The sequence below is a fragment of the Parasteatoda tepidariorum genome, chromosome 10 (assembly GCF_982258835.1).
Source record: "Parasteatoda tepidariorum strain Cologne lab strain chromosome 10, Ptep-v5.0, whole genome shotgun sequence".
Lineage (NCBI taxonomy): Eukaryota > Metazoa > Arthropoda > Arachnida > Araneae > Theridiidae > Parasteatoda > Parasteatoda tepidariorum.
In genome coordinates this window covers 22,982,507-22,995,139 of record NC_141764.1, presented here as the reverse complement: position 1 = coordinate 22,995,139, position 12,633 = coordinate 22,982,507, and the positions used below count along the sequence as shown (strand labels likewise).

The 12,633-nt window shown below is 27.3% G+C and overlaps 1 protein-coding gene across 3 annotated transcripts in view; it reads right to left on the bottom strand.

The window, feature by feature from the left end:
• Window positions 1-4,676: 4,676 nt before the first annotated feature.
• LOC107449760 (apoptotic protease-activating factor 1) overlaps window positions 4,677-12,633 on the bottom strand; it is a 39,148-nt gene continuing 31,191 nt past the window's right edge. For all 3 annotated transcript variants that reach the window (XM_087154111.1, XM_043055867.3, XM_087154112.1), the window contains exons 14-17: window positions 12,457-12,576; window positions 11,013-11,144; window positions 6,758-6,895; window positions 4,677-5,287 (exon numbers count right to left, since the gene is read on the bottom strand). In XM_087154111.1, the coding sequence (XP_087010237.1) occupies window positions 5,018-5,287; window positions 6,758-6,895; window positions 11,013-11,144; window positions 12,457-12,576 (660 nt within the window). In that variant the 3' untranslated portion in view covers window positions 4,677-5,017. The remainder of the gene's footprint in view (window positions 5,288-6,757; window positions 6,896-11,012; window positions 11,145-12,456; window positions 12,577-12,633) is intronic.

Here is a 12,633-nt window from a genome sequence, read left to right as displayed (position 1 = left end):
TAACAAGATGATCGTAAATTATATTATTAATTAATTATTCAAACATTAATTTTATATAAAATTATTTAGAAATATAATAACTTTTAATTTAATAAGTGAACTTATAAATAATATCAATATAAAAGTTTAAAAATGAAATCGATACATGATTGACAATATTAAACAATCTAATTGAGCTAGGTGAGAAAAAAAAATTTGATAACTTTTGGCAAGATTCAGCAAAAAATTTGCTGTTGCCTGGATGCAAAGCATATTGGGATTTTTTCTCTTTTTTTAAGCAAGCACATTTTTATTTTTGATGTTATTTATATTTTTTGAGAAAATGTTAAAATAGCATTTCTGAATGCATTCCCTTCTCCATTGGGTAATCAGAGACCATTGAAATAGGACCAGCTTGGCCCTCTTAGTCTCCTGTTCTAAACCTTTGGGATTTTTTTTTGAGGCTATATTGAAGACAAAAATGTGCAAATTATCTTCAAAACCATTGCTGAGTTCAAAACTGCCATTCAGGATATCATTGCTTTTTTGACATATCAGAATTTTGGTATTTGTTAGAACAATAATGTTTTTAAGCTAAACAGTTTTTCAGGAAATTTTATTTTCTTATTTCATATAGCTCAATAATTGTCACACTGTGCATAGAAAAATAAATAATAAATTGTGATAAGAAATAAAATATAATAATATCTGATTAAGTACATAGTATTGCAGAGATGCCAACTTGCTCCGGACAGCAAATATATATTTTAAAGTTGTAGTTTATCAATTGTGATTCTTGGTTTAATAAATTCATTTTAGTAGATCTTTATCCACCACTATTTCTAAATAATTCGTAGGCTTACATAATTCACCACTTTATCGTACTTATGTTATGCTATACCTTTTAAAAAGCACACAAAAATAGTTAAATATTTGCAAAATTTACTTTGTAGTTATTTACCGCTTTTTAAATTATTTCGGCACGTCCGAAGCAGTTGGCATCTCTGGTATTGTAATAAATATTTATTCAAGAATAAAGAGTAATATGAATTCAAAATTTTTTTTATTACTTTAATTAAAAAATTTTTCATGATTGAAGGATTAACAAATTCTCACTTAATGGCAGTAAGTAAAAAAAATTCTGCTGTGCAATTGTATGCATAATATAAAAAATTATATTTTTTTCCCTTCGTTCCTTTACATTTTTTATTACACTACAAGATTTTTACAATTTAATTAGAAATATAAACTATTTTACATGAAAATAAACACTTGCTAATAATTAAAAATTATTTGCTAAAATTTCCAATATTTTTTTTTTTGTTACAGGAAGAGGGAGGTATGACACCATATCCCCCTTGCCTGAACTAAAAAGGTTGATTTTCAGCAAAAGATTCTTGTTAGAGGTAAAAGAAAAAATTATTTAGGTTAAACATGAATTTAAATACTATCACACAAAGTTTAAGATCTTATACTACTATAAATACTATCACACAAAGTTTAAGATCTTATACTACTATAAATACTATCACACAAAGTTTAAGATCTCATTTAAAGAAAAGTTCCAAAAAAATTACACAACAATTTTAAAATTAACAAAAAATTAAACCCATAAAAAAAAATACCGCAGAACCATTTTGCAATAAATGTTTAGTAGAGAAAAAAAAGTTTGTATAAAAACATAAAAAGTCAGTCTTAAATGAAGGCTACATTTTAAAAGAGTAAAAATTTTACTATTACAAACATGATATAAGTATAAAGATTTTTTGTACATTTATTTACTTATTTTGTGCGTTCAAAATAACAAATTAACAAGTTGCAGATTGAATTTGGAGGCAAGAAAGTTTGGGCAGCCAAAAATGAGTTAAATATGTATTTGCAAAGGAATGCTTTAGGATGAAAATGTTAAGTAAGCTAATTAATGTTAATTGTATGTCTAAATATTTAACAACTTTAAAAAATAAAAATTAGAACAATGCACAACATGTTTACCTATAAAAAAAAGCATTTATGCAAGCGGTGATTAATATAGAATAATTAAACACTCTACTTTCTCATACATATGTATATATATAATAACATAATTTTTTAGACCAAATGATAAAAACATCAGTAAGATAATAATTTATTCATTATAATTGTATTTGAATAAGATTGATGACAAAGTTTTTGAAAATTTATACATCAATGATTTTAATAGTCGGGATAAATAAGAAATGAAATTTAAATTTATATATAAAATAATTCAATTAGCTATACAATGTTTACAAGGAAAAAAAGACACTAAATTAAAAGTGAATGAATACATTTTAAAAATTAGACATTATTGCTTGAAATTTTATATTACACAACATTTTTACACCCAACGTTCATTCACTAATTCATTCTCACTCATTCATTAACATCTCAGTAGGTCACCATTGATTAATGATGAACAAATTTGGCACAACTTTTATTACTTGAGTGTAACAATGACCATAAGTAATGCAAGATAAAAGTATATAGAAAACCAAGCTCCGAAACTAAATAATTTTTCTTATGGGAATTGTTAAGATAGGTAATATAAATAAACTATAGAAACATAAGTTATTTGAGGTACATTCCTTATAATAAAAAATAAAAACTCTGAAATTTGTTGAACTTTTCTTATAATATTTTTTTTTCCAATGGCAGGCACTGAATTTAAATCTTTGCCTATACTATGCCAGAATTGTTGCTCATTTCGCGTTACCTAGTGGGCACCTGTGAACCAAAGTCACGGAGGCGAGCAACATTGCCCTCGCCACACTGCCACAAATCCATTTATAGGGTGGGCCACATTCACACCTCACACACAACAGAGGACAGCACAAAGAGAGAGAGAAACATCCATGCCCAGAGCGGGATTTGAATCCGCAGCCTATGGCTTCGCAGTCAGGCATGCTAACTGCTCGGCCACCTGGCCGGTTTTTCTTATAATATAATTTAAACCTTGAAAAATGTTAAAGTTCTTAAATGCCACATCGAGCATGTAAGTTTTTAAAATTTTTATAAGCCCAAACACCTTTTTTCGAAAGTATAATAATAAAAACATCGAAATCTACCTATAGGAAAGTAACAATTCATTTAAAGAAACTTATCCTTGCAAAAGCCTCCTTATTTATCGGAAGACAAAACAGCAAAAGGAACTATGCATATTAGGAAGAAACAAATTTTTAACAAACTTAACATAAATAAAAAAATCCTCTATTCAGACACTGTCAAATTTCTTAAAAGATTTGAAGCAGATGTTAATTTAGAGTTGCTAACCCCTTCAGGAGTAGCATAATTAGAAAAAAAGGTCACTTATCTGCACATACGATTAGGTATACTTACTAACAAGAAATGTAATACAAGAGTACTATATCAAGATCACAATTGTGCTACTAGTTAGAAAGGTTCAATAAAATAACATGAGACATGAAAGGAGAATCACTTGTCAGGATCTTGAAGGGGTTAAAATAATATTCTCACTTTAAGTTTCAACATTTTTGTCTATTAATATTAATGCACAGCAATTAAAGTTAATTTTTACTATGAAAATATGTAATAATGATTAAGTGAATGAATAGTGATTAAGAAAATAAAAAAGCCTAAGCTACTTTGTTTTATAAGTTTTTGTTAAGGATCACATATTTAAGGCACGACTAAATATTTTAGTTTATTTCTGACTAAATATTGAGGTACATGTCTGGCTGGGCATGTAAGGGTAAAAAGTAGAAAATACCTCCGAGCTCTTCTTTACCCCTACCCTCAATAACTGAGCTCTTCTTTACCCCTACTCCCGGTATTAATATTTAATTATTTATTTTTTATTACTAACAAAATAATCATAATAAAACTTTAATATTTTTTTTAAAAAAAGTTCAATCACTGAGACTTTATTAAATGGAAGGAAAAAAAAACGACTTAAAAAAACTAAAGACAAAGGATATAAAACTTGTTGCATACAATAACTTCAAATTCTGAAAAGTAATAAAAAATATTACAGACGAATTTAAATTTTCATTTGGTTATTAAAGTAACAGTTACCATATTGACCCATAAGGTCAGAGATTTCTCCTTATTGATGATCAAAAAATAATACTGGAGTATGCACAAAATACGCTACCCAAATTTAGATCTGGGAGCAGATGAGTATTAATTTCCCACTTTCCATTCCCATACTGCACTCCCCATTAAAATATGCAACAGACAATACAACAAGAAAACAATAAAACTTTTTTGTAGGATCATCTAAATAGAACAGAATAATATTTGGCTAAAACATTAACATACTTTTTGCAGATAGCAAAGATACAGGGTAGGCCAAATAAAACTAGCCTATGATCGTTTCACAGAAATTGTTGGATGTGCTGCTCATTCACATAAGAGTTGCAGGTGAATTTATCATAAGCAGTAAACTTACTAGCAGAATTTATGGAATAAATCTGCAGCATAATTTTCATAAATCAAAATTGTCCAATCCCAGATTGAGATTATTGTAAAAATTCAGTTTAACCTAACAGATATGTAGCAAAATTAATAAAGGTATTTAAAAGTTATACATAAAACTTAATGATGCTTAAACTTATTTACTAAAAAAAAGTGGAATAAATCTTTGTACAGCAAAAAACTGCAATCAACTAATAGAATTTTTTTTTTTCCACAATGTTTTCTCAACTCAGCTTCATAATTTTGATTAGAAGAAATGTGTTTATAGTTAAAAAAATTTGTTGCTTTCATCCAGTTTGCGGTTGTGACAAATGTGCAGCTACATGTGACACAGCCTCTAACAAAGCAGCTTCAAAGATTTGCCTAATTCATGATTCAAACAAAAACTGTTAAGCTCTTAAAGTAAAAGCTATTTTCCTGTAACACAGACTAAATTTACTTGGCCTACTCCAACTTTACTTGGTATAAATCCAACAAATTCTGATGATAAAACACTATTTCTTGCCACGAAGGCAAGAACAACAAGCACAAAAATAATATATTAAAAATTTGTAAGTTTTACAAAAATAAAAATAAAAGACACTCATTAAATCTTTTTCAGAATGTACAAAACGTAATTAACAACAGCAACGATGATGTTGAAGTCATCAGATGCCCAAATGCAGGGTTGTTTGACTCCCATGACTGAACTAGGCAGTACAAGAGTCTGATAGTCTTCGGAAGCCACATCACATATCTTAATAAATTGAGAAATGGTCAAAAATTGAGATCCATCTTCTTTAAATAAAATGTCATGAATCATAGATTGGTGGGGTTGTTTTGAAACATGTTTAACCTTGTCCTGGAAAATCCACATCTAAAATTGAAAACAGAATTTTTGAATGAAATGTCAAATATATATATATATATATATATATATATATATATATATATATATATATATATATATATATATATATATATATATATATATATATATATATATATATATATATAACGTCATTGCTGAGTGGAAGGATAAAAATAGGTCTTAGGCAGGGAAAGAGGGTACAAAAATTTTTATTAATTGTCAGAGTGAGAACAGCTATAAAAGTGGAGACGAAATCGTTGTGCTCTTCAATAAAAGTAAGGTAAAATCGTGCAAAGTAAATCCATAAAATACTTCATTTTAGGGAATAAGGAAAAACTTAGCAATTGAAATTGGATTATTAAATAGGTAGCGTGATTCCCACAAAGAGCAAAGGGGGAAATGTCTTACTTTTAATTAATGCACACTTCAACCAATAATAGATAGGATGTGACTTTTAAAGTGTGAGAAACAGTGTTTTGTTTTGAATAATAAATTAAGAAATGGATTTACAGAAAAGGAATAACATAAAAAGATTAAATAAAACTTTTTATGTGACATTCATGCATGCATACACACACACACACACATATATATATATATATATATATATATATAATTTATATATATATATATATATATAAAAACCAGAAAAAAATTTTATAAAAATATGGAATATAAAAGATATAATCTTTTCACCAGCTCACACGATTATATCCGTAAAAAGGAGCATTCCTTTTTACGGATATATATATATATATATATATATTATTATATATTAATAAAAATAATAACAAAAGAAAAATCGAATATTATAAGAAAAATAATATTACAATTGTATCAACTAAAATATTTGCTAAAGATAGATAAAAAAAATTAATAAATAATTAAAAAATATCTCCTGTTAATATTTCAAAAAACTCCTTCCAAGTCAAACTGTAAATTGAAAAAGGCTGCATCTTAAAACAAACACTTGACACAATTTAAAAGAAGAGTTTACTTAAAAATAATTTATAATAAATTTAAATCGAAAAAATTACTCATGTCCAAAAAGGACAACAACAAAAAAAAGGCAAACATTTAAATTTAAAATAATCATCTAGCATTATCAATAAAAAAAAAAGATGCTTTGAAATTACTGATAATTAGTCACTATAATGGTGAAAGCTGTTTAGCAGTAGACATATCTTTTATAGTAGCAAAATAAATATTTATTCAAATATCCAAAGTACCACACTTATATGCCACCAAGAAAGTAACATTATAGTCACTGATTTCAATAAAAATATTTTAATATCCTTTCATGATTTTTTATTGCATTAAAGTTAATAAAAAAATTAAAATAAAACACTGCCAACTAAAAAAAAAAAATTTAAAAGTTATAAATTACAATCTAGCAGACACGGAATAGTTTTATTGAAGTCATTTCAATTTTTAAAATTTTATAAAACTTAAAATGGTTCAGAATTGTACACTTACAATGACATCACCATTGTCATGACCAGAGATCAAAATATCACGGTTTGGAGAAAATCTACAACATCTAACATGATGATCTTGTGGGGGTTGAGATAGCTCAAGAGTTTTGAAATGCTCTCCATTCTCAGAATTCCAGAGCTGCAAATGAAGGTATCATGTAATAAAACATATATGCACAGAAAATTGAGCACAATGGATATTTTTTAGCTTTTTACACTTTAGCGAGAAACAATATGAAATAGATGTTGCAAGCATAAAGTTTAAAATTAATTATTAGAAACATAATGGAATAAATATTCCAGTTTAAGAGTTTTGGAAAACTTTTCATTCTCAAAATTTCCCAACTGTAAATAGACGTACGTAAAAACAAAGCTACATTGATCATTTTCATTTTTGAAATATATTCAATATTTTGATTTTTTTTAGGGAAAAAGTGCAAGAAATCAAAGTTGCTTAAAGAATAGAAAAATAATAAATGTTAAATTTTCCAGCACAAAAATATTGAATAACTCTCCATTAGAAAATTCAACATTTTAGAACAAAAAAAGTTTTGAATTGATTTCTATAAATGAGGTTCACTTCATTATATAGTAGTAATATTTATTTAATTATTCAAGCAATAATCTGTACAAAAATTTTATTTCAAGAAGGATTTTTTTAGGAAACTTACTCAATTTTAGGAAATTTTCTAAAATGCACAATAACCGGAAGAATTTTGAATAAATCAGTAGACCAGGAGAAACTAGCAAAATCCAATAGTCTACTGGAAAATCCAGTAGAGTTGGCAACTATGCCTGTATCTCCAGAAAAAACGTTGCACTGTTCTACGCATAATCTGTAACCTTATTACCAAAACAAAAGAAATAGCCTAGTAACAAAGTTTCTGATGAAACAAAAAAAGCTTGTAATAAATTTTTACTCATCTGATTAACTTTCTTACCAGACTTCTGGTAGAGCTGAGTGCATGATTGTCAAAGAAAATGGACAGAAAGTATACTAATTAAATGTGCATCTCGATGGGAGCATATCAAGTATCAAAGCAGATGCATCCAAATATAAAAATTATATCCAAGTTTGCTGTACTACGACCTATCCATATTTTATGCGTAGGTAAAACACCAAATAAAATGTGCATGTGCTATTCACAAAGATGTACATTTGCTATTAAAATCACAGTTGTTTGACAAATAATTACATAGAATTACTAAATATAGCGACTTAAGACAATAGCTTAATTGACTTTTTATTCTATAAACATCGTTGAACAGTCGACCCGAATATGAGTTTACAGCTTCCAATGTTCTTTACAGCTTCCAATGATCTAGCCTTGTAATTTTGAATCCAATCCAGAAGACAAGGGAACTCCTCGATCAGTACCCCCAGAGGTATTGATTTGTTTTGAGAACTTGGAAGACATTTTAACCTGACATATTTAATGTACACCAGTCACCATTTAAAACACTGGGATTCTTTTGATGTTGCGATAGATAGTTTTGCAAGTGCAAAATGTTTTAGGAAAAAATTGGGTATTTAATTTTATTGCCCAAATATCTGAAATTGATTAAGAAACAAACAATACACTTGTTTTTCTTTTTTTAAAAACAGGGTTTGGTAAAATAAATACCTTCAAATTTAACTAGAAAGATGTAGCACGGGTTTCAATTATAGCAGTGCTGCCAACCCCAACTTTAAATAACCGAAGAGTCATTTTTAAGTGATATTTTCCTTTAACTTTTTTGTCAAATTTGTAAGACGTCCCCTCTCTTACATTCCATGTCCCCTCTGTTACGATGCATTATTTGGACTTAAAAAAATGTGTTTGCAAATTTAAAAGTCTTATAATATATTATTTTACCTCTAAATGCGATAATTTTAAAAAAATTACAGATAATGTTTAGGATGGCCCAAATCACAGAATTTAGCATAATTAACATTGCATGTCAAAAATGTGGGATTTTATTTGTCTCCTCTGTTACAAGTACTTTTGTTAACTCTCAATTTAATTATGAGGCTCTTTTATTATTTTATGCCAATTAATTAAACATTGCACCCTAAAGCAGCATATTCCAGTAGAATTTAAAAAAAAAAAACATTTAATATATTTTTTAGAATAAAGTGCTTATGTGATGTCCCCTCTGTTACGTTTGGAATTCAACTTTGAATTAAAAAGGTAACATTGTGTTTTAATATATTTTCGTAAATAAATTTTGTAAATCAAGTTTTTTTAAAAATAGAAGTGCTAAATAGGATTTAAATTTTATAAGACCATTTAATTAAATGGGGTTTTCATGAAAAAGATAATCTCTTTGAAAGTTCATTTGCACTATTGTCTCAAACAGTAATACGTACTTCTTTGCGCATATTCTGAATAAACCATCTGAACAAATGCAATATTTAATTCTGAAATTGTTTTTAAAGTTGATTTCATACATTTATATTCCTTTCAAAAACTTTCTCCCAATTCCATTTACACAATTAAATTATATTTTTCTTGCAGAGATTACATAGCATGTTTTCTCTTAGCAGCAGTGAAAGTCATGACGTTTAAACTACACTAAACCATCTGAACAAATGCAATATTTAATTCTGAAATTGTTTTTAAAGTTGATTTTATACATTTATATTCCTTTCAAAAACTTTCTCCCAATTCCATTCACAAAATTAAATTATATTTTTCTTGCAGAGATTACGTAGCATGTTTTCTCTTAGCAGAAGTGAAAGTCATGATGTTTAAACTACACTAATAATAATAAAAGACTGATGAAACAACATATATTTCAATTCTATGGACACAGTACAAAGTGTGTTTTTACTTTCAAGTTCTTAAGTTAAGCGTAATTGACATGTTATTATTATTTTTTTTTTTAAATTGAGAAAAATTAAAACTAACGCATGTGATACCTATTCAATTATATTAAAAACAAACTTCAGAATCAACATAAGTTAATAATGATATTCAGAATAAAGAGGTTCAGATAAAGTAGGTTCTACTATATACAAATTTCTGCCTTTTACATAAAATTATTTTCTATCTATATCTACAATGTACTCAACCTATAAATGTAGAATCAAATAAAAAAAAATTTAAAACAGCAAGGCATCTTGAGTAGTTTCCTTCAAGCAGTAGCTAAATTCAAACATTTTACATAACATGCATATTGCAAACAGGCTGAACATCTAGGAACCATTTTGAAGTGTCAGGAAACTTGAAAAATTGAACTGAGGAACTTTTAAAAAGGAAAGGAAACACTTCATTGACTGAGATAGAATGAGTTGGGCGTGAAATTCATGCTGACAAAAGTTAATTTCTCAAAGCTCTAAATTTCACAATTTCTACTAAAAGCTTTTCATCAGTCACATGGGTAATTATTCTACAGTTATCAATTCTGAAAAACAACATTGAGTTTCATAATAACATTCAAAATTATTAACATTGCAAAAATTTACAGTGCCATACATTAAAATTTTAATATCTATTAATAGTAACAACTAACTACATTATTGGTTCTGAAATGAGAAAAGAAAATTTGAGTTTCATAATTTTTTGTACATCCTACAGCAAGAATGAAAATTGAAGCAAATTCATGAAGTATTTAAGTTTGGTATCTTCCTAATTAATAACAAATCCTTGGCAAAAATGTAACAATTGATATTGTTTGCAATTTAATACAGTAGGGAACCAATTATCCGGAACGATCGGGACCATCGCTATTCCGGATAACTGATTTTTCCGGTTTTCTGAATCGCTACAAAAAGCCGTTTTTTTATAGTTAAATCCAACTAAAAAAATATATATATTTGGAAATAATCTTAAAAAGAAGAAAAAACGATGAAGTTATACACTAATGATTATTTCCAAAATGATGGTAAGGTAAACATCTTTCAAGAAAAAAAGAAAAATCCTAAAATCTTATGAGGAAAACAAATTTTTTTTTTTTTAAATGGCAGGAAAATTTATTATATTTCCTTCCGGTTTTTTGGTTTTCCGATTTCCGGATAACGGGTTCTGTACTGTAGTATTATTATTTTTTTTTTACGATTCCGGTAACCAACTTCAGCTCAAAATCCATAAAAAGTTGTCACTTTTCATGTCTTAACTTTTGAGCACTTTTTTTTGTAAAAAATATCTTGACTTTTAAAATGGGCAGAAACCTTCTGTTAAGAGAAGCAACGGAATGAGGATTCATTCTGGACTCTTGGTCAATACAAATAATACTTGTTCTGAAAAAAGTAATGTTATTATTACAATCCATACCTTCACCGTATTGTCAACACAAGCTGAAGCAAGAAGTTTTTCATCACGTGATATATCACAGAAAGTTATAACCTGGTTGCCGTGACCTTCAATGCGTGGTAAGCATAACTGACCAGAGTTTGTGTCCCATACCTATATATATATAAAAAAAATATATTTTGCATGTTTTAAAGAGAACAAATAATATCATTTGAAAATAAAATTATTATACTGTAACCAAAATATAACATATAATATAACTAAAATAACAATTACCTTTAAGTCTTATAGTAAAACTTACATAATTGAAAGTTGTATTGACCAGAGAAAAAATTCAAAATATTTGAAAGTGACACATAGCTTCGTATACAGAAAAAATGAATAAGTGATTAACATTGCACCTTTAAGTCTTATAGTAAAACTTACATAATTGAAAGTTGTATTGACCAGAGAAAAAATTCAAAATATTTGAAAGTGACACATAGCTTCGTATACAGAAAAAATGAATAAGTGATTAACATTGCACCCGAGGAGTTGACACAGAAGCATATCAAAATCACTTAAGAATACGAACTGAAAGAGCATCTGGATTGTCAGGTCACTTCACTCTTTTCATATTTCCTCCTCATGTTTTTTCATGTTCTTTTGTTGCTTAAAGTTTTAACTTTATTCTTGGAATGTATTGAAAGGAATTCAACGTTCACAATTTTTTAATTGTTTTTTTCCCTATTTCCGTGATCATTGCTACCTTTTCAGCTATAATTATTTCATGACTTTAAAAAATTTCAGCCCACAGTAAATTATATTCTTTAGCCAATGCAGTAAGTCCAGGTCTTTTTTTTTTTTTTGCAGGAAACTTTGATTGACTAATTTGGATTAGTGAATGTAGTAGAAAAAGGACATTGCTTTAGTTTCTCTGAGAAAAATAAAAACGATGTTTTGATGATAAAAAAGTTTTGAAATCACATTGCAATTCTATGCAGACACTTTATTCATTTCATTTAATAGTTTAAAGATACCAATAATTATAAATTAAAAGAACAGATAATAACATAACATTTTCAATTTTCCAAAGTATTAAAAAATTATAAAAAATAAATTTAATTTAAGAATTAGTTCTCTTTCTTTGTTTACAACATTGCAACTCAAATTGAACCTAATAGTTTTAAAATTGTAAGAATTATAAATTAAAAGAAAAAATAACAACTAAAAGAAAAAATAATATTAATATCTTGTACTTCCTAAGGTACAGAATAACATAAAATTCATTTCAATTTAAAAACAGTTGATCGTTTTAATTTTCGAAATACTGGATTTTTACTACATATTAAAAAACGATAACAATAAAATAAAAATTCGATTTGAAATCTGAAAGGTTAAAAAAGACGGCCTATTAATAAACTTTTTGCAGCAACATTTAGGGATTGACCTGGTCTATTACTTCAAAAATAATAATAATACTAACCCTTAAACTACCATCTTTGGAACATGACAGCAATTTATCTGCGGTTTTGAAAGCCACACACATTGTAACAGATTGAGTGTGACCCTTTAAAATGAGAGATTGAGATCCATTTCTCCAAACCTTTAAAACAATTACATAACAAAATAATGATTATTTTCAATGTGAACAAAATTAAAA